Below are 19,775 nucleotides of genomic sequence, written 5' to 3' on the forward strand. Positions count from 1 at the left end.
GCAAACTAAAGACAGCCAAGTGGCTGATGCTCTTGGGTTGCCCTGGTTATGTTATGAATTTAGAAATTGATCTCCATCACGAAAGATCATAAAACTTCTGTTTAAACTAGTTCAGATCAAGGCCTTCATTTTAGAGAAATACCAGAAACATCAGTGCACATTTGCCTTTGTGAGCCGTTCAAGATAATGCAAACCTTTTTCAATCAGGTTTGCATTAGCGAAATTCATGTCCAGCTCCCCGTATCGACTCAGTCTAATCACACTTGTGTGTTTGTAAAGTAGTAAGCACAAAAGCAATAGAAATTCACTATTAAAGGTCCAGTGAGATGCATAAAGAAACTTGGGTGACAAGGGGTTTGCTGGACACCAAATTAAACAGGGCGGAATGATGACTGCACACATTCAGTAGATGATTTTACTACCACTTTGACCACAAACCCACTGACTCACTGGCAGTTCTTGTCTCTAGGAAAAATGGTCACATTACTCAAAGCTTTCTTTAGAGATGTCAGGCTCTCCTCTTTCCTCAGCAGGGAACTTTGTCTGACGGGATGCTGCTTTTTCTTTGATTTTTGCTTTTTGCTTTTTCTTTCTTTAAAACACTTGATGTGACATTTCTGCTTTTATATGCATGCAAAATGTGCACTAATTGCAAAAATTGTCATAATTAGTCATCCTTTGTGTCTATCCTATCACCACTCTTGAGGAATCAAAGATGCATTTAGAAAACCCAGCTGTTCTAATACTATAGATATATTGTATGAATATGATTACTATAATAGTGCTTTAAGTTAAAGTAAACATGCATCATGTATTAACCAGAAAACTGTTTTTATTCCATATGCTATAATGCAGCATTTGAAGCGAATAGACCTATTTTTTTCTTTTGAGAGTTTTTCCACCGATTCCCGTAACCAATTCCAATAGTCCAATGCCCAGAACTCATCTGTGAACTCGCATCAGCCTTCACAAGTGTTCTCATGGACTAACCATCACCAGTTCCTTCACAACAGTTGTTCAGCACCTCTGCTTTAGGCATTATGGGTCAACACTTTCATTGGAAAAGCAAGAAAATAAACATGATTTATTTGCTTAAACTGATTTTCATTACGTCCCAGCAATATCAGCGAGGCCCCGCTGAGCAGTTCCTCCAAACTGCCAGGAGGAATACCGCTATTTTACAGCTTTTATAGTGATCCATCCATCCATCCATCCATCCATCTATCTATCATTAAACAGAGAAGTCCTTCCTCAAACAAAAGTCTATAACAAGACTATCAACTATCAACACAATAAAACTGTCTGTGACTGCCCTCTAGTGCTCAAGATTTTTAAAAAGGTGAGATGTTTTATGAAGGACATTTGAAACAAAAACTTTTATTATTATTATGTGTCTTAATGTCACACTTAAAATTCTGAGTTGTGGGGCTTTCTCATAAAGCGCAACTTGATAGACATACAATATATCCAATATATCAAACATAACGTATTACTTACCATCAAATCCACAAGGCTAGGCTACATGGATCTTACTCTTAAACAGTGCGAGGGCACTTCTCCAAAATCACACTCACCCTTATTCTTAACATACATTGTCCATACATGCAGCTTTGTTTGATATATTTTCGTAACAATAACTACAATCACCTTCATTAAACCATAGTAAAAAGAAAACCAACCATGATTTTCATTGTTTACAGTCTGCACTTACTTTAACCATCTTCAAGTTCACTTTTCACTTATAGCTTTCATCTAAATATCCCTCATTTATGGATCAATTAAAAATACAATCAGAGAACACCAGGATCTACATGATGTTCATAAATTAGATTTAAAAAAAAAAAAAGTAAGGAAGACACTAATGAAAGATTACATTGTTCCTGACTTTGCAGCAGCCTGATCTGTGATGGCCTGGTTTTCAATCATCTGTCTTGCGGTGGATTCATCAGCATGAGACTGGCTCATAATGGATTGTTTCTTGGAGGACTGGTTGGTGATAGACTGACTTGTGGTTGAATGGGAAGCAACAGACTGTGACGTGATGGATTTTGTGGTCTTGGCCTGCTTGAATGTGGTGTGAATAGTCTTCTTCCTCTTGACGTGGAGGATCTCCATAGCATCAGGATTGACTCCTGGCTGCTGGAACTCCTTTGTGGTCTCCGTCTGCTCTGTGGTGGATTGCTGTTGCTCCTGGAACTCCTGCTGTCTCTTGAGCATCTGAGACAGAAGAAAATGATCAAATGCATAATGGGGAGAGGAAATAGAGTCAAGTTGGTAATGTGGTAACATTTTTAAAAGCATGACAACTGCTCTGTTCCAAAACCTAGTGTGCTGCCATTTGAAGGCGCACTCTAGATTTGAAGACCATAGCTAAAACTTAATATGCCTCCAAAGATACCTTGTTTTATAAATAATAAATACATTCTAAAGCAGTATCCCATAAAACACTACGACAACCTCAGTATCCAAGATGATGGATGAGCTAAGAGAAATTATTTTTTATAAATAAACGTTTAAAGTCCACATTAAATTAAATTTAATCTATTTTCTAAATCTTATTGTGAACAATTATTGTGAACAAAAAATGTTTTAATCTTCTCTCAGGTGATGTATGCAGGACTTTTCCAATAATTTAGTCCACTTAAACCCCGCCCCTGAAAGCTTGTGTTCATCTGCCTCCATTTTTGAATGTCGCTACTTAAGTTTCACTACGGCTTAAATTTAATTAAATACTAAATGTGTCAAAAATATATATATATTATGTACAATATTTGTGTATGTTATGTATTCTTATTCTTAAAGTATTGTACTATTAGGTTAGCAACATGATAACATCCTAACTCTATTGAAATCAATTCACAGTCACATCATCAGTGCTATTTGTTTAGCTTGTGCTCCAAAACGATCACTTACGAGGTTTCATGATGCTTAGGATGCAAACAAAGCAGCTCACTAGGGTTTGAAACAGAGCAAATTATCCTATTCAGATATCTTCAGATAAGTAATACTGTGATGTAGAGTTCTGTCTCACCATTAGATGCTGATACTGGGCGATAGCCTCATCAGTGGTCACTCCTTCAGCAAGGCCCAGTTCTGCGGCACGGCGGGCCATTTCTACCTTATGAGAGCCTGGTGGGGTCCAGCCCACACCTTTAATCCAGTTCAGATCTGATTTGTAGTTGACCTGCAACCACAGAGTCAGGACCATTAAACTTGCTACACGAAGACAACTATAGAACAATTCATTTGTATAATAATGCAATCTGAGAAACTTTTGGCATATATTGCTACCAAGTCACTGCAAGTTCATATTTTCACATGCATAGTTTCTCATCAGAGACATTAGCATACAATGGCATCAATCCAGTTCTTCACAACATTTAATAATCCCAAAACTCACATCGCTCTGCAGCTGGTAGGCTTGTTTAGCGTGTTTGACGTTGAGCTGATTAGAATCACAGGTGTAGTCATGGAGATGCTGGCGATAGTTGACATTGCTGAGCTGAGCCTGGCTCTTCTTAGCATGCTGGAAATCAGGCTGGTCGGCATGGATCTTAAACTGAGAGCGTGTCTCCCGGGACTGCTTCTTGTACAAGTTGTTGCTCTGGAGCTTCCCTACAGCCAATGAATGTTTCATCTTGGGGTCATCCTCAACGCTGAGAAGGCCCACCTGATGGCCCTTATCTTTGACAAATGCCTCCTTATAGCGGAACTGAGAAGCAATGGTACAACATATGTTAAATTAAAATTCTGAAGTTGGGTTTTACTTAATGAAATAGTACACAATTTGGCAGATAAACATTTTGATTATAACTTACATCACTAGCGATTTCTCTAGATGCCTTGGCTGTCTGGAAGGGAATGGCGTCCAACCTGAAGTCATAACCTGCAGACTTCACCTGCTCACCTGATGTTTTATACACTTTCTGCAAAGTGAAAGAGAAAAAAAGAGCATAGACAATATTAAAGGATGTACAATATCATTCAAATGTTCAAAATCTTTTTTTAATGTAATCTCATGCTCACCAAGGCTGCATTTATTTTATCAAAAGTACAGTAAAAAGGTGATATTGTGAAATATTATTACAATTTAAAACTGTTTTCTATTTTAATATACTTTAAAATGTAAATTATTCCTGTGGTGATAAAAAGCTGAATTTTCTGCATCATTACTCCAGTCTTCAGTGTCACATGATTCTTTCAGAAATCAGTCTAGTAAGCTGATTTGCTGCTCAAGAAACATTTATTATTATTATTATCGATGTTGAAAACAGTTGTTTTGCTTAATTTTTTTGTGGAAACCATGATACACTACAATTCAAAAGTTTGGAGTAAGTTTTTAAAAAAAAAAGTATAATGCTTTTGTTCAGCAAGGACACATTCATTTAATAAAATATGGCAGTATAGACTTTTTTTTTAAATGTTACAAAAGACTTTTGAACTTTCTATTCATCAAAAATACTTGGAAATCTTGGTTTCCACAAAAATATTATGCAGCAAAAAGAGTTTTTAACATTGATAATAATAATAAACGTTTCTTGAGCACCAAATCAGCATATTAGAATGATTTCTGAAGGACTGTGTGACACTGAAGACTGGAGTAATGATGCAGAAAATTCAGCGTTGCCATCACAAGAATAAATTATATTTAAAAATATATTAAAACAGAAAAAATATTTCACAATAATACTGTTTTACTGTATTTTTGATCAAATAAATGCAGCCTTGGTGAGAATTAGAGACTTCTTTCAGAGATACTGAGATACCTCTAATAAGAGACCCAAAATACTTACATTGCTAATTTGCTGAGCATTGATCTTTGCTCTGATGAAGTCAGGATGATCAGAGTGTAATGTGTATTTGTGCATAGAATCAGAGTCTCCAGACTTGTACATCCTCTGAAACAGGATTAAAGTCGTGTTATTCACTTCACAATCACTGCCTACACACACATTGAAATAAGCATGCTGGATGAAGTTTACCTCACTACACTGCATATAGCTGTTCTTTGCATGGATGATATCTGGTGAATCAGCAATTTGAGTGAACTTCAGACTGTCAGGATGTTGACGGTACTTCTTCTACAGAGGGTAACGATGAAGAAAAGCATTTTGTTATGAACCGTGATTTTATCAAAGTATGCTGGCAAAATTACGAATATAAACATGAAACCCCACTTGCAACCCATTTTATTCCTGTTTTCATTTCAATAATATGTGTGAAGCAGGGTATTTAAAAGAAAAGAAATTCATTGATAATTGATTGGAGTGTGAAAAGTAGGTGTGTCTCCAAATCTAAAATAGTTAAATAGCAGTTCTGCTATTAGTTAAATTTACCTAATAGCCTGTTTGATGTCTGGCCTAACGGATGTCAGCATAAAAGTGAAGATGGTTGAGTAAGAGCAAGTTAGGTTACAGGGGCATTTTTAAAATTTGGAATAATGTGCATGGGTGATTAATTCACCATAAGACCAGGAAATTGCGTTAAGAAAGTAAATAGGGTAATTTGATTTCATGTTGAATTGAAGTGCAACTTACATCACTAATGAGCTCTCCGGCTTTCTTTGCAGACTCCATCTGGGGTGCGCCTGCTGAATCCCAGGCCACTCCCTTCATGAAGTTCAGATCTGATTTGTATACATTCTTTGAAAAGACAAAGAAGATGTGATTTTAATGATTGTATTGAGATGCTTTGCCCAGTCACTCCTTTATGGTATAAATCCAAAACTAAAGATCAGGATCTTAATCTTTTATGGCCTTACTCATTCTCACCTGGCTCTGCAGGTCATATGCCTTTTTGGCCCACTGCACCTTTATATCATCAGGTAGGACTGTGTAAGAGTGGATGCGAGTCTTGTAATCCTGGTCGCTGGCTAAGGCCTGGGCTTTCTTGGCTTGAACCAAGTTCACCATGTCCAGAGGCAGCTGATACTGGCCGCTGGTGGACACAGCGTCTTTGCGATAATGCTGGTCACTGTGCAGACGACCCATCTCCATGCAATGCATGAGGTGCGAGTCCTCCAGAAGGCTACGAGCTCCGATGTGCTTGCCCTTCTCCAATACATGGCTGTGCTTGTATTGAACCTATCAAGGCAAAGGAGGTGAGTATGTTCAACTGGATGTTGGTGTACATCTATGCTGTTTAACACAAACTTAGCGGCATGATTGCTTATGTATATATGCATGAGTTTATCAGAGCTGTTTTTGACCATAAATGTGTATACATTTAGAGAGTGTAATCTTACATCACTAGCAATGCTGGTGGATGCTTTTGCAGCCTGGAAGGGGATATCCTTCATGGTGAGTTTATAACCCTGAGCTCTTAGCACATTCCATGACTCCTTGTACTTAACCTGAAATAAAACAGAAAATGTCAAAACTTTTGTCTTTATGGTCTTGCATGCAAGTTCATTTGAATAAATTCCTCTTTAGAATATCTTTAAAGTTAGCTATAAACTTCGGTTAAGAATAGTGGATTTTATGATGTAGCAATATTCATAAACACAAAAATAGAGTTGGAAGGCTCATCTTACATCACTGAAGTTAGCAGCGTTAATCTTGGCCTGGGTGATTTCAGGTCGCTCAGCAGTAATGGTGTAGTTGTGCTTGAAGTTCTCTCCCTTTTCTTTGTACAAGCGCTAAATAATATCAGACCACAAGACATTATAATCTCTCTTTCACTGCAAATCACAAAACAATATTGCATGTCCTCCTACCTCATTATTGATCTTGCTACTGGTCTTTGCATGCACAATATCCGGAGAATCCGTGACAGATGTGTGTTTAAAAGAGTAGGGTTGTTGGCGATACTTTTTCTGTTAGGCAACAGAAATAAATACATTTATAATGTGACTTAAAAATACATACACTACTGTTCAAAAGTTTGGAGATGGTACAATTTTTATAAAAGTTTTAATTTCATTAAAATAAAATCTAAATGACCCCAAACTTTTGAACAGCAGTGCAGATGACCATGCTGGATCAAAGTGTTGAGATTTAAATAGCCATTCATACCTCACTGATTAGATCTGTGGCCCGTTTGGATCCTTCAATCTGTAAGGCACCGGTGGCAATCCAGGCCGCACCACGAAGGTAGTTCAGATCAGAGCGGTAGAGTTTCTGTTGTATAAACACAGTATGTTCAAGAGCACTCGACTTTCAGAGGCATTCTGTGGAGCAATGAGTATTGGTAACCATACTAGTGGAAATGCATTGAATAAGACATTACCTCACTCTGCAGTTCATATGCTCTCTTGGCAGCCTGCACTTTGAGGTCATCAGGCAGTGTTGTGTACTTGTGTAATGTAAGTCTGTAGTCCTGATCACTGATCAGAGACTGAGCATTCTTAGCATGGAGCACGTCTAACATATCCATTGGTAGATGGAACTGAGAATGTGACTTAGAGGAGTCTTTTTTGTATTTGAGCTAAGGAGAGAGAAAGTTGATCAATTGCTTGAGCATGACCTCTCAAACTCACATTCATGGTACTTCATTTGGTTGTCTCCTTGATGGAATACTCACATCACTTTGTATATTTGTGGCATGCACAGAGTGAGCAATGTTTATGTCATCCTGTAGTCCCTTTAGCCCAATCATCTTCCCTTTTGTCTTCTCAAACTGTGCCTTGTACTTTTGCTGGAGGTAAACATTTTATACAGTTAGATAAACGGACAACAGAAACTGTAGTTCACCCCTATTGTGTACAAAATACTCACATCACTGAGGATTTCTGCAGACGATTTGGCTGCTTGGAATGGAATAGCATCCAAGCGCAACTTGTAGCCACCATCTTTAATCTTTGTCCAGGACTCTTTGTAACGTGACTATGTAAAAAAAAGAATTCTACTTAATGTGGAAATTCAATTGTTTGTGCATGTTTTTAATAGCTACTGAAACAGAAACAGCAGTGTGTGTAATGGATTCTCACCTCACTGATGTTCATGGCATTGATCTTAGCCTGCACATGCTCTGGAATATCTCCAATCAATGTGTACTTGTGCATTTCATTCTCTCCTTTCTTTCTGTATAATCTCTGTTGACATGAAGATCACATACATGAAGAAAAAATGCAACATTTTCTCCTCTCTTTTAACAATTGTCACAGAATTCAATTCATAGATTCAAATACTGATTCATAGAAAAGACGTACATCAAGAACCAGTTTGCTGCTGATTTTGGCCTGGACCATCTCTGGTGTATCCTCCACACTGGTGTACTTCAGAGCGCTCACATTCTGTCTGTATTTTTTCTGGAACATATACAGGTCATGGCAAAGATTTATATTGACTTTCAGTGCTGGGAGATAAATGTGTTTTAAATTTATTGTCTGAACTGTCTCTTGGGTGTACAGCCCTCAAGGTCTTACATTTCAAGGACGATTTGCTTCAGTCATTTCATAATAGCTTTTAACACATGGATAATTTAAGTGTTAACCCCTAAGCATATGCTTTTTTATCTTAGCTGAGTTTGACATCTATACTCAAAGTAAGTACATCTAATAATATGCATGGAGGAGCCTAACAGCAGCACTTAAAATCATAATGTTTCTCTGCTGTACATTTTTCAAAGTCTTAAAACCTTCAGTTTATTCCCAGGTTAAAATTTAAACAAAAATATTATTTAGTAAATTAGTATATAAAATAAGTCTTCTTTAGTAAAATACTCAACTACTGTATTAGTTGAAGATATATGCCTATATTTAATATAGTTCTCAGCCATGTTTGCTGAGACAAGGGTTTTTAATAAACTATACAAAGTGCTAATGAACCGAGCACTTTGTGTAGTTTAGCAGATATATTCTCTGCTAAATATAACCCCAGCCATTAACCTATTGCTTAAGCTATTGGTACTCCACTTTACATTTTTTTGGAGAGTCCTGCAGATGACCTAGGATCTAGTGACTCCCTTAAGTTATTTGAATTTAAGATCTGAAAGAAGAAAAACTATGATATTTAGTGTGTATGGTTGGTCACGTTTATGAGAGGCTGATCTGTACCTCGCTGGCTAAATCTGTAGATTTTCTGGCCTGTTGTATATCAAGTGATCCAGTGGTCTCCCATCCTACCCCTTTCATCCAGTTCAGGTCAGAGCGATACTTTTTCTGTAAAGAAAACAAAGTTTTGTTGCATTTAGCTTTACAAGTCATTGGCTTTACAAGCCATTCAATTGAATGCTGGGCTCTTACATCACTCTGTTGGCCATATGCTTTCTTGGCCCATTCCAGTTTCATATCACTGGGCAGGAGGGTGTATTTGTGTAAGAAGGTTTTGTAGTTTTGTTCAGTGGCCAGTTCCTGGGCTTTCTTGGCATGGGTGAGGGTCATCATATCGAGTAAGGAACTGTGTTTGGTCTTGGTGTCTTCATACTCTTTCTTGTAGTTGAGGTCACTTTGGAGTTTGGTGGCCTGGGCCGAATGGGCCATCTGAGAATCACCTGACACAGTCTTCACACCAATCATCTTCCCTTTTGTCATCTCATATTCTTGCTTGTACTTCACCTACATAAATGGAATATCGGGAGATTAGACTATAAGTCACGATACTTAAGATTTCAGTGTCTAGTCAAGTGCCAAGTGAGTCATGTGTATCAGTAGAGTGTTTGGTCACTCACATCACTGGCGAGATCTCTTGTTGTTTTGGCTGCAAGAATGGAAAGCGTGTCCAGGCCTAGCTCAAAACCCTTCTCTCTCTGCTCTTCCCAAATACCCTTATATGTTTTCTGAAAATTACCAATGTAACGTTGATTAAAAGCAGGCGGTGGGTTGTTAGTTTGTGTGCAGTTTATTGGTGCAACATTAGTACAGATTCATGTGATTCATTTCATACCCCACTGAGAAGCTTTGCATTAGCTTTGGCTTGCTTGAAGAGAGGCTCATCTTTGCTCATAGTGTACTGGTGCATTGTCTGCTCGGTGCCCGCCTTGTACGTCAGCTGAGGATGAAAAAACACCAACCAATCTCAGATAGGACTCCAGTTAAATGTCCACTGAGGAGATACATATTCAATCAGATTGATCTTATCTTACGCCACTCTGTAGTTCCTGGCTCTTCTTGGCATGTATGATGGAAGGAGTGTCTGCCACTTGTGTGAATTTCACACCGTCCACCTTCTGCCGATAATTTTTCTGTATAGAGGTGAAAAATGTAGCAGGATAAATTTACCAGGATGTTTTTTTTTACTGTTAAAAAGCCTAGGGAAATACTTCTGACTGGCTATGCGAGTCTAAACAGTATGGAATACACATTTTGTAATCACCAACCTCACTGAGTAGTTCTCCTGCCTTCTTGGCTTGTTCCACATCCAGGCAGCCATCAGCCTCCCATCCGACTCCTTTCATCCAGGTCAGGTCTGATCGGTACTTGTTCTAAAAGAGCCAAAACAAATATCCATTTAGCATGCATAAATGAATGCCCATTATCTGTATCATTTTACTCTGTTCTTGCATATAGACACGCTTTTGTCTTCTTACATCACTCTGCAGTTGGTAAGCTTTCTTAGCTTGCTGCACTTTCATGTCATCAGGCAGGACGGTGTAATCGTGTAACTTCGTCCTGTAGTCCAAATCACTCGCCAGGGCCTGAGCCTTTTTAGCATGACTCAGATTCACCATGTCCAAAGGAAGGTGGAACTTGGATCGAGTCTCCTTAGAACCCTTTTTATAAGCGACCTATAGCACAGAAATGTTATTGTTTTTTGTTTAGGCTATAGTATTTGAAGAATCTTAGATTGAGCACACATGTTAATGGGAAAAATACAGTTTTGTTTAACTTAACCTGAATTTGGCTACTCAGATTTACCTCACTGCTAAGCTTGGCCACCTGAAGGGAGTGCAGCGTTTTAGAGTCACTCACATCCATTCCAATGGCTTTGTCCTTGTTCTTTGTATATGACTCCTTATACTTGATCTGTACCGCCCAAGAAATCAAATCAGTCCAAGAAAACAAATTTGAATGAAGTTCAAAGAATATTGAACATTTGATTCTTACATCACTAGCCAGGTCTCGAGAGGCTTTGGCAGCTTTGAGTGTCAGAGTATCCAGGCCGATATCACATGCTTTGGATTTGTTCTTCTCCCAGTTTTCTTTGTATTTGATCTGTGAACGTGCAAAAAGAAAGAGCTTAACAATGCCATCAACAACGCTGGTAAACTATTTATATATGGATGACAAACAATGTGCCAAGGCTCTGGAATGTGTGTGAGCATAGCCTTACATCACTGACAAGTTCTGCATTGGCTTTTGCCTTTTTAAGTTCTGGTGTATCTTGAGATAATGTATACTGTGTCTTTGTCTTCTCATAGTTGGCTTTGTAGTTCAGCTTTAATGAAAGAGAGATTATATGTGAAGCTTACTGTAGATATATTGTATTAAATTCACTTAAACACTCAATAAAATGACAATTGATGCTTACATTGCTAAGCTGATGAGCATTGATTCTGGCTTGCACAATTTCAGGAGTGTCCGTAACCTGGCTGAATTTCAGCTTGTCGATATGTTGTCTGTAGTTTTTCTGAGTGGAAGAAAAAGGACATCCATTTAGATTAGCTTGCATGTTTACAAGCGTAAAAAAAGATAATTTGTAAGGCTAACGCAGCACTGTTCAAGCAATTAAGGTTGGCATTATTACTGAATGACAAATTCTATACACTCTAACACAGGAGGTTTGAGTTTATAGCAGCAACAAGAATGACAGACTTACATCTTTGAGCGGTTCCAGTTTTTTCTGTGACTGATAGGATGGGGTGATGGTGGCTGGATAGTTGTACTCACCCTGCACATTCTTCTCCTGCTCATATTCTGATTTGTAGGAAATCTGAAATCAAATGGTATTCGAGAATATGTAAGCACGCTGTTCTATGCCTGGTAATAAAACAAAATAGGAGAGATATTATGTTCAGAAAAATATATTTTTTCTTACATCACTGGCAAGCTTTCTGACGTTCATGGCATGCATGGTCTGTTTGTCGATGCCACCCCCCTCATAGTGCCCCTTCATGTGATTGGTGTAATTCTCTTTGTATTTATTCTGAAAACACAGAGTGAATGAGCTTGCATATGACTACACAAAAGTGCCCAGCACAGCAACACCTTAAATATAGAATATGCAGTCATTCTTTGGGTTAGCAGTCACATCATTGATGAGGCACTCACATCACTGGTATACTTGGCGATCTTTGACACATTCTTGAACTGTGGCGTCTCACAGTAGTTGATGCTGTGGCCTTTTGTGTTCTCAAGGTCCTTCTTGTATTCAACCTGTATAATGGGAGTATGTCTGGGTCACATAGGCAATTTTAAGTCTCTATCACAGAAAACCATGTGCCCTTTTGACATTTGCTTGTAAATCAGGGTAGGATGGTATCATCAGGCATACACTTTGGCATGCAGAAATATCTACTGGTCGAGTGAGAGGGTCAAAATTAGAATGATGATGTGGCCCCTGGGCTTGCGTGTTCTCTTTGTTTATGTCTGTGGGTGGCTGTGCTCAATAGGGGGGCTCATGGGATGTGGAGAATGCAGGTGTGGAGACATTATGTCTGGCTAAGCCGATGACAGATGAGTTCACTGATCCTCTCTTTCTCTTTTAGCACTTGTGCATCCTAAAATGCCTCAGAAGGCCATGTTACAAATCTTCAGCTAACTAATCAAGGCTTTTTCTAAATATTTTTAACTGGAGATAGTAAATGTCTATTCAGAATACCCTCCATCTATTCTCCTGTACCTTTTCTCAACATATTTAAGCAATTGACCAAGGGCATATGTCACTCACCTCGCTCATAAGCTTGTTGATCTTGCGTGCACTCTTCAGAGTCAGGTTGTCCTCTGTGTTTAAAGTGTGGTATGCAGAAGATCCCTTCATCTTCTTCAAATCCTTCTTGTATTTCAGCTGCAGGTTAAAAATGGAGAGAGAGGGGTAAGGAAGGTGTTCAAACACAACAATACCAGAAAGAGCTCAATCTACTCTACAGGATGCTTGTATTCATCTGTCAGGATGAATTCCTGTGACATGAGAGAACATACACAATCAGTCATTTAGACAGTCAGTAAGTCTAAATATGTCCTTTTGATGCCTCTAGAGTGACATACATGACAGACCACTTCAGGAGTGGTGATACTCACATCACTGGCCATGTCATGGGCTCTCTTGGCCATCTGGTATCCAGGGGTAATCATAGCGGGGAAGCTGCCCTTGCCCTTTTGCTGTTCATATTCCTCAGTATAGGCATGCTAAAGGAATTAGAGACGTTTAGTATAACCATGTGCAATGATGTAACCACATAGGATGTAAACCAAAGGTACTGTATGTGCGAAAGAGCATTGTATCACCTGACTGAAGTTTCCTGCATTCTCTCTGGCCAAAGCAAATTCTGCAGCCCCGGCTTCAGTGCTGGCCTTGCCCTTAATCTCCTGCTCATATTTCTGTTGATATTTCACCTGCACGAAAACAACACTGATTTTACATCTATCACGCACATGCAGCTGGCATTTTCATGCGATCGCACATTTGGAAACTTACTTTGCTGGCCATCTCGCCTGCTTTTTTGGCCACCTGGTATCCAGGAGTGAAGTGGGCAGGAAAACTTCCTTTGCCCCTCTGCTGTTCATAGTCTTCAGTGTAGACATACTGTTTTCATGGAAGGAGACACAAAATGAGGATATAAGAAGAGTATTCAGCCACAAAGAATTTTCAAGATTCCATTCACTTACATCACTGACGATCTTCCCTTGATTTTTAGCTAAAAGTACGTCAGGAGTATCCGTCACAGCGGTGTACTTTGACACTCGTTCCTCATGGCCTTTCTTATACTCCAACTAAATAAAAAAGCAAGGAATAATAAACTCATACTGGACCTGGTAGGAAAGAAACTGCACTTTTTTTTTTGCAACAGAACCGTTTTGCTTACATTGCTAGCCAGTGTATTGGCTTTCTTTGCCATTTCATATCCTGGAGTGATCATGGCTGGAAAACTGCCCTTTCCTTTAGATTGTTCATATTCTTCTGTGTATTTCACCTGTAAATCAACATAACACATCACATCACAGATAAAAAACATTATTATAATATCACATAATTATCACATAAACAGTGGTAAGATTTGAACCTATGCACAATGGATTTAGCCTCAGTGGCCACTGCAACATTCGGTACAATGCAGTTTAAGGAAATTTTTATTTAAAGTTTTTGGAACTCATGTCTAAAATATTACGTTTATCTAACATACTAAAAGGTTGTTTTTACTATACTTACAATATATTATATTATTATATAATTAGTTTGGATTTGATCAACTGTCATTAGAAATATGACATAAAGAATTTGCTATACCACAGTTTGCTATGAGAGAATACTATACCAAGCTCACAAAAATGTTGTAAAGATTCTTGAATTCTTAAAACCTTGCATGCCATTTTAGTGTCAAAGGTCACTTTGGAAAATTGTCCTTACATCACTGGCCAATGAGACTCCAGTCTTGGCATGTATCATCTCAGGTGTGTCTGCTACAGAGGTAAACTGCGTCACACGCGCTTCATGGCCTCGTTTGTATTCCACCTGCAGCCCAAATTACCATGTCAGGTCACTTTTTTTTTTAATACATCATCATTATTTATCCATTTATTGATGCTGGATAATAGCAAGAGCCTCATTTATCATAGCATTTGCCCTTTATGTCTGAATCAGACCACTCACGTCACTAATGGTCTTCTGAGCCTGGGTCACACGTACGATTTCCTGGCTGGTAACGCTGCCTGAGTAAAATGACTGTTGGCCCACAAATTCAGTTTGGTAACCTTGCTGCTTTTAGAAAGATTAGAAACCAGTCACATGTTGAAATCCATGGCTAAACTTAAACTTAATGGATTTCTGTTCCTACAGTCTATATTTTTTTATCATAGGGTTACTCACCTGACTGGCAAGCTGGCTGGCTGCACGAGCTTGCTCGATTTCTTTTGATCTCATGTCAAAGTGAAAAGTGGACATAAAACGCTCCCCTTCTTCTCTATATCTATTCTAAAAAACCAGAGGGATGTAAACATGGAGCTGTCAGTGAGCTTCCTATAAGCACAAGCAAAGTCATATTCAAAGATATGCAACGTCAGTGGGTCTAGTTGGTCTTTTTCTACACTGTCTTTTGATCATTTTCTGGTGATGAAATGAAATTATACATGTGAAATGGAAGTATGGTGGTTTGCAATTTGTCACTCTGAAGACCATCATCGCAGAGCCCAGTGACAGACAGGGGCAGCTGGGGATCCCACAGAGAGAGATATAGAAAAAGAGAGGGAGCCAGAAAGGAAGAGAGGTGGGCTATATTCATGTGGTATAAATTTAAACAGCAAATACATAAAGAAGGCCAGAGAAGAGTATCATGTCACACCACAGAAATAACTGGAGAGATGCAGTTCTCATTCCAATCCTGTAGAGTCACCAGGGCCTTTGAGCTCTCCTAAAAACAACACTTTAACCCAACTCAATAGGGGGTATTACGAGCAAAATGACCCATATTCAATTCTTTAAATACCTTTTGCTTGTAAATCAGTGTAAGACAGTACACTGACCACCACTAGTTTAGCACCAGGCAGCCTAAAAAGCTGAATTGTAAAGTTTCTCTGAATCTGTATGATTGTTTAAAGAACTTTTTAATTTATTTATCATTGATTTAATTTAAAAACTTTGCGCATACCTGTGTTTCAAAGCTGTTAATGAGCTTAAATATCTTTAAAGTCAAGTATTTTTAAAGTCTCCATAAGTAAACTAATAAAATAATTTCAATTCAGCACTTATTACACAATTATTTCATTTATTTGTTAAGAAGCCGTGTTATAAGTGGGATAATGTACAGTCAAATGGTCATTATCGCAAAATAAATCACCATTATTTTGTGATAAAGATCAACTGACTGTACATTATGCCTTACTTAATATTGAATATATTCTATATAGAAATACACCTCAATTTAACAGCATTACCTTATTTTTTTCGCTTGTACTCCCTCAAATAATTGATCCCCAATGTTACAGAAAAACAAAATAAGACTTGAATAAAGTTTGGTTGTGTTTTGTGTTGTCTATGATGTAAACAAAGCCTCACCTCACTGGCTGCCACAGATTGCTTCTTGGCATTGATGTTGACTGGGGTCTCATAAACACTTGTAAAAGTGTTGTTCTTTGGATTATGCCTATGAGATATGAGAGACAAATAATTATATATTCAACACATGAAAGGGCCAAATTGTGCAAATTATGCCTTCAGCCATGACGCAAAGAAAAATAATGCTGACTTATTGAAACACTGAGCCTTAATTGTTACTAAAAAATGAGATTCGAGCCAAAAATTACTCAAAGACTTACACTTGGCAGTATGGCCTTTTCTGATGGCTGACAAAATTATTGGCAGTCAGAACCATTTTACAGTCCTCACAGTGAAAACATGATTTGTGCCAATTCTGAAAGAGAAAAGAGGGATATTTCATGCAGAGCGTGAGAAAATGAAAAGAACTGAATACAATTCCTCCTTAAAATCTGTCCAATTTAATTGGTCCAAAGTAGTCTTGCTCATATCATAGAAAACATGGATAGACTTAACTTTAAAACACATTATCTCATTATGATAATCTATGGACTATCGTTTAAATTGAGACACACGTGGTAAAGCCTTACCTGACCGATAAGATTGATCTTCTCCGCTGGGTACACCACAAACCCGCACCTGGCACACTTTTGAACATTCATAATTGTATCCAATTAAGACGGCAACTCCAGAGAAATATAAAAACAACTTGTAAAAGCAGTCAGTACAGGAAAGCGAGGCTTCCCAGACAGTCCCTTGTGCCCACTTGAGTCCTGTGTTAAACTTAGATCTGCTCTCTGACAGAGACCCTGTCTAGTAAATGTCAGTGGGTGCAGAGTTCCGCCCCTCTTTAGCTGTTGCCAGTCAGCTGACTGGTTGACCAGCTGTCAGTTACATTGAGATATGTCACTGAATTGTGATCACGGTGTTGTTCTCTTTGAGTACATTAGTCAGAGCCTGCAGACATGCTCTAAATAAGTGCATGAAGTCACGGCTGGATTGGCCATTGCACATGTTATGAAATGCTTTATAGTTTCTAAAAGCATATCATGGTTTTCCGTCATTTTCTTAAATAAGATTGAATTGTTCATGCTGTTTTATATACTACATAACTTTAAGATGATTAAGCCATTCTCAAACATGTCCACTGACAGTCATTACAAATATTTAAAATATAACAGAAATCCTGTATAAAATGCATCCTTCTATACTTTTAAGAAATAATATAAAATGTTTGACTACATAATTTTGCACATTTCTACTCCACAGACATTTGCAGTTCTACAATTTTTACTAATTTTGTTTTTCCTATAGGTTAATTACTGCAAGTCGAAACAAAATTAATAATATAAATAACTGTTAAAGTTATAATATAAATTAGAATGTCTGTCCCTTTATTTCATGTCATTGGTGTTATAAATGTTTTAAAAAAAAAAGTATTCTGAAAATACAAAAAGTTATTTCCAAAGTCAAAGGTCAGAGGACGAAGAGGCTGTTCAAATGGGCACATGGATATTTCTCATTATGGGATAAAAAGGTATTTATTTACTTTAAATTTAATGGGGATAATGTATTGATTTTTAGTCTGGTTGATGATGTTGGTAACACTTTAGTTTAGGATATTAGTTTAGGATTTAGTTTAGGCTGTTGGCTGTTTATTACTGTACGTATAAAGCACATATTAATGCCTTATTCTGCATGACCATATTCTTCATTTTTAATCCTTCCCAATTCCTACTCAATATACCTAAACGTATAACAACCACCTTACTAACTATTAATAAGCAGTAATTAGGAGTTTATTGAGGCAAAAGTCATAGTTAATAGTTAGTTAATAGTGAGAATTGGACCCTAATCTAAAGTGTGACCATGATGTTTGTTTTAAAATGAAAATGACAGCATTTTTATTCATCCTTCATGCAAAATAAACAAATAAGTCAAGTTGCCCCAATGAATAGAAGGCTAATAGTGTCAACATATAGCCCTATTAGTAATTATTGGTACCCTTGTAGTAGCACATTTGCATATTAAATGTGAGAAGATTAATTTTTTAATAGGATAGGAATATCCTATTAAAATAAGAAGGAAAACATAAACTTCAATGCCAAGTTCAGACCTATTGGCCTAGACCAGTGATGTAAAATAATGCAGCTGGCATTTAATGAAAAACCTATGAGAGGGAATGCTATAACAAGACAGCCCTGGGCCCATATGCAATTTATTTAAACGGGTCCCCTCGGTATTTATATGCAAACCCTGCATAGGCTACAGTAGGCCTACCAGATGCTACATACGCCACTGATTGGAAGAAGTAACTCACTCATAAGAGGCAAATAGATAGTGTGCAAAATGAGTGAATGTCTCAACATGAATAAATAAAATCAAGGTTTTATAAATTCATCGACATAAATGTAAATGTAGCCCATACAGAAATTTCCCCTTGTTTAGTCTTTTGAGCCATTTGCTTCACTTTTTTTTAGATTGCAACCATATAATTTGTATCAGTTTTATGGAAGAGTTTTCTGAACTTCAGTTCTGTTCGCTTATATGTGAGTGATCCAGTGGTCATTGGAGTTTTATGCCCTGTCCAAATACCCACACTTGTGGTCTTTGCACTTTACCATCTACTTGCATGTCATATTTCCTGTATTTGGCCCAAGTGTTCAAGTGGGCGTGAAGACTGCAAGTGTGTATAGAACTTTTGATTATCCGATGGGACAAGCTTAGTGTTGCAAAAAATGCACAAAAAAAAGTGTTTACAGAGCTTTTTTTCCCATTATTTTCAATACTTTGCATTTAAAAATAAACTTCCAAATGTCTGTAGTCGCTTTGTAACTAACAGAAGACAATTTTTAAATGGTGGTGCTTCTAATTAAGTGATAAAAAGCAGTTGCAAATGTTGTACAAAATACACATAGCCTACTCATCTTTGCACCAATAAAATGTGCAACACTTGCTGATATTACATATAATCTGGTAAGTTTTACTACTAAATTATATGTAATATCTCATTAATTTAATTTACAGTGGAATGTTTTCCTCTACATCTCGCGATTTCGGGGCACGCGAGTTGCCGCACATAATGCATGATGGGATACGCTTAGCCTCTAATGCCGCTTCGGAGCGTGGGTATTTAGTGTGCTGTCTATGGCATTGAGGGCACTGCACTTTGGCATTTTTAAGACATGTGACAGTCTAGCGCACTTACTTCCTGTCGCGTGCACGCGCTCTCAAGTGGCCAAGACCGCAAGAAGTGTAGAGCAGCTGCGTTCCATTCGACAGGGTCCCTAGCAGTGAGTGTGCACTGCTCCCTACTCCCTGAAGACGGTACATCAGTTATAGTGGACTTCGCTGACAATAATCGCTCATTTGGAATGCACTGCAACGTCATCAAAGAAAGGCGACAACGGGGTCGCGCAGATTATGATAACTTAAATAAATATTGTAATTTACTTCACTTTCAAATTTCAAATCATAACACGTAGCCTATCTAATAAATAAAAATCAAAACATTGTATTAGTTTATTAGACTACTTTATGACTAGTTTGTATAATAATAACAATATTTATTAATAACGTTACTCAAATGCATACGTAAACTCAGAGCCGTTAGAAATTTAAATTTAAAATCTCTTCCACCGGCTCTGCTCTGTGGTAGTGTGGTTAGTTCATACTGGTGATGCGGTGCACAATGACAGTTGGTTGATT

At 37.8% G+C, this 19,775-nt stretch overlaps 1 protein-coding gene across 3 annotated transcripts; it reads right to left on the reverse strand.

The window, feature by feature from the left end:
* Positions 1-602: 602 nt before the first annotated feature.
* On the reverse strand, positions 603-16,885 carry nrap (nebulin-related anchoring protein). Of its 3 annotated transcripts, none has more exons than XM_084135655.1 (43): positions 16,658-16,885; positions 16,349-16,443; positions 16,089-16,176; positions 14,904-15,008; positions 14,688-14,792; positions 14,445-14,549; positions 13,903-14,010; positions 13,706-13,810; positions 13,515-13,622; positions 13,325-13,432; positions 13,118-13,225; positions 12,768-12,884; positions 12,149-12,253; positions 11,916-12,023; positions 11,697-11,810; positions 11,409-11,507; positions 11,211-11,315; positions 10,985-11,092; positions 10,796-10,903; positions 10,468-10,665; positions 10,258-10,362; positions 10,024-10,122; positions 9,825-9,929; positions 9,610-9,717; positions 9,185-9,496; positions 8,996-9,100; positions 8,150-8,248; positions 7,928-8,032; positions 7,716-7,823; positions 7,522-7,635; positions 7,228-7,425; positions 7,014-7,118; positions 6,716-6,814; positions 6,533-6,637; positions 6,245-6,352; positions 5,772-6,083; positions 5,538-5,642; positions 4,983-5,081; positions 4,794-4,898; positions 3,819-3,926; positions 3,401-3,712; positions 3,032-3,184; positions 603-2,217 (listed from the first exon to the last, which is right to left on the reverse strand). In XM_084135655.1, exons 1-43 carry the CDS (start codon positions 16,727-16,729, stop codon positions 1,870-1,872), a joined length of 5,586 nt encoding a protein of 1,861 aa, XP_083991781.1. In that variant the 5' UTR covers positions 16,730-16,885; the 3' UTR covers positions 603-1,869. The 3 variants fall into 3 exon arrangements, with proteins under 3 accessions (XP_083991781.1, XP_083991782.1, XP_083991780.1); XM_084135656.1 differs by having other exon boundaries at positions 14,688-14,759; positions 16,658-16,869; XM_084135654.1 differs by having other exon boundaries at positions 14,688-14,795; positions 16,658-16,869.
* Positions 16,886-19,775: the final 2,890 nt, after the last annotated feature.

The sequence above is a fragment of the Abramis brama genome (assembly GCF_963993115.1).
Source record: "Abramis brama genome assembly, chromosome: 14".
Lineage (NCBI taxonomy): Eukaryota > Metazoa > Chordata > Actinopteri > Cypriniformes > Leuciscidae > Abramis > Abramis brama.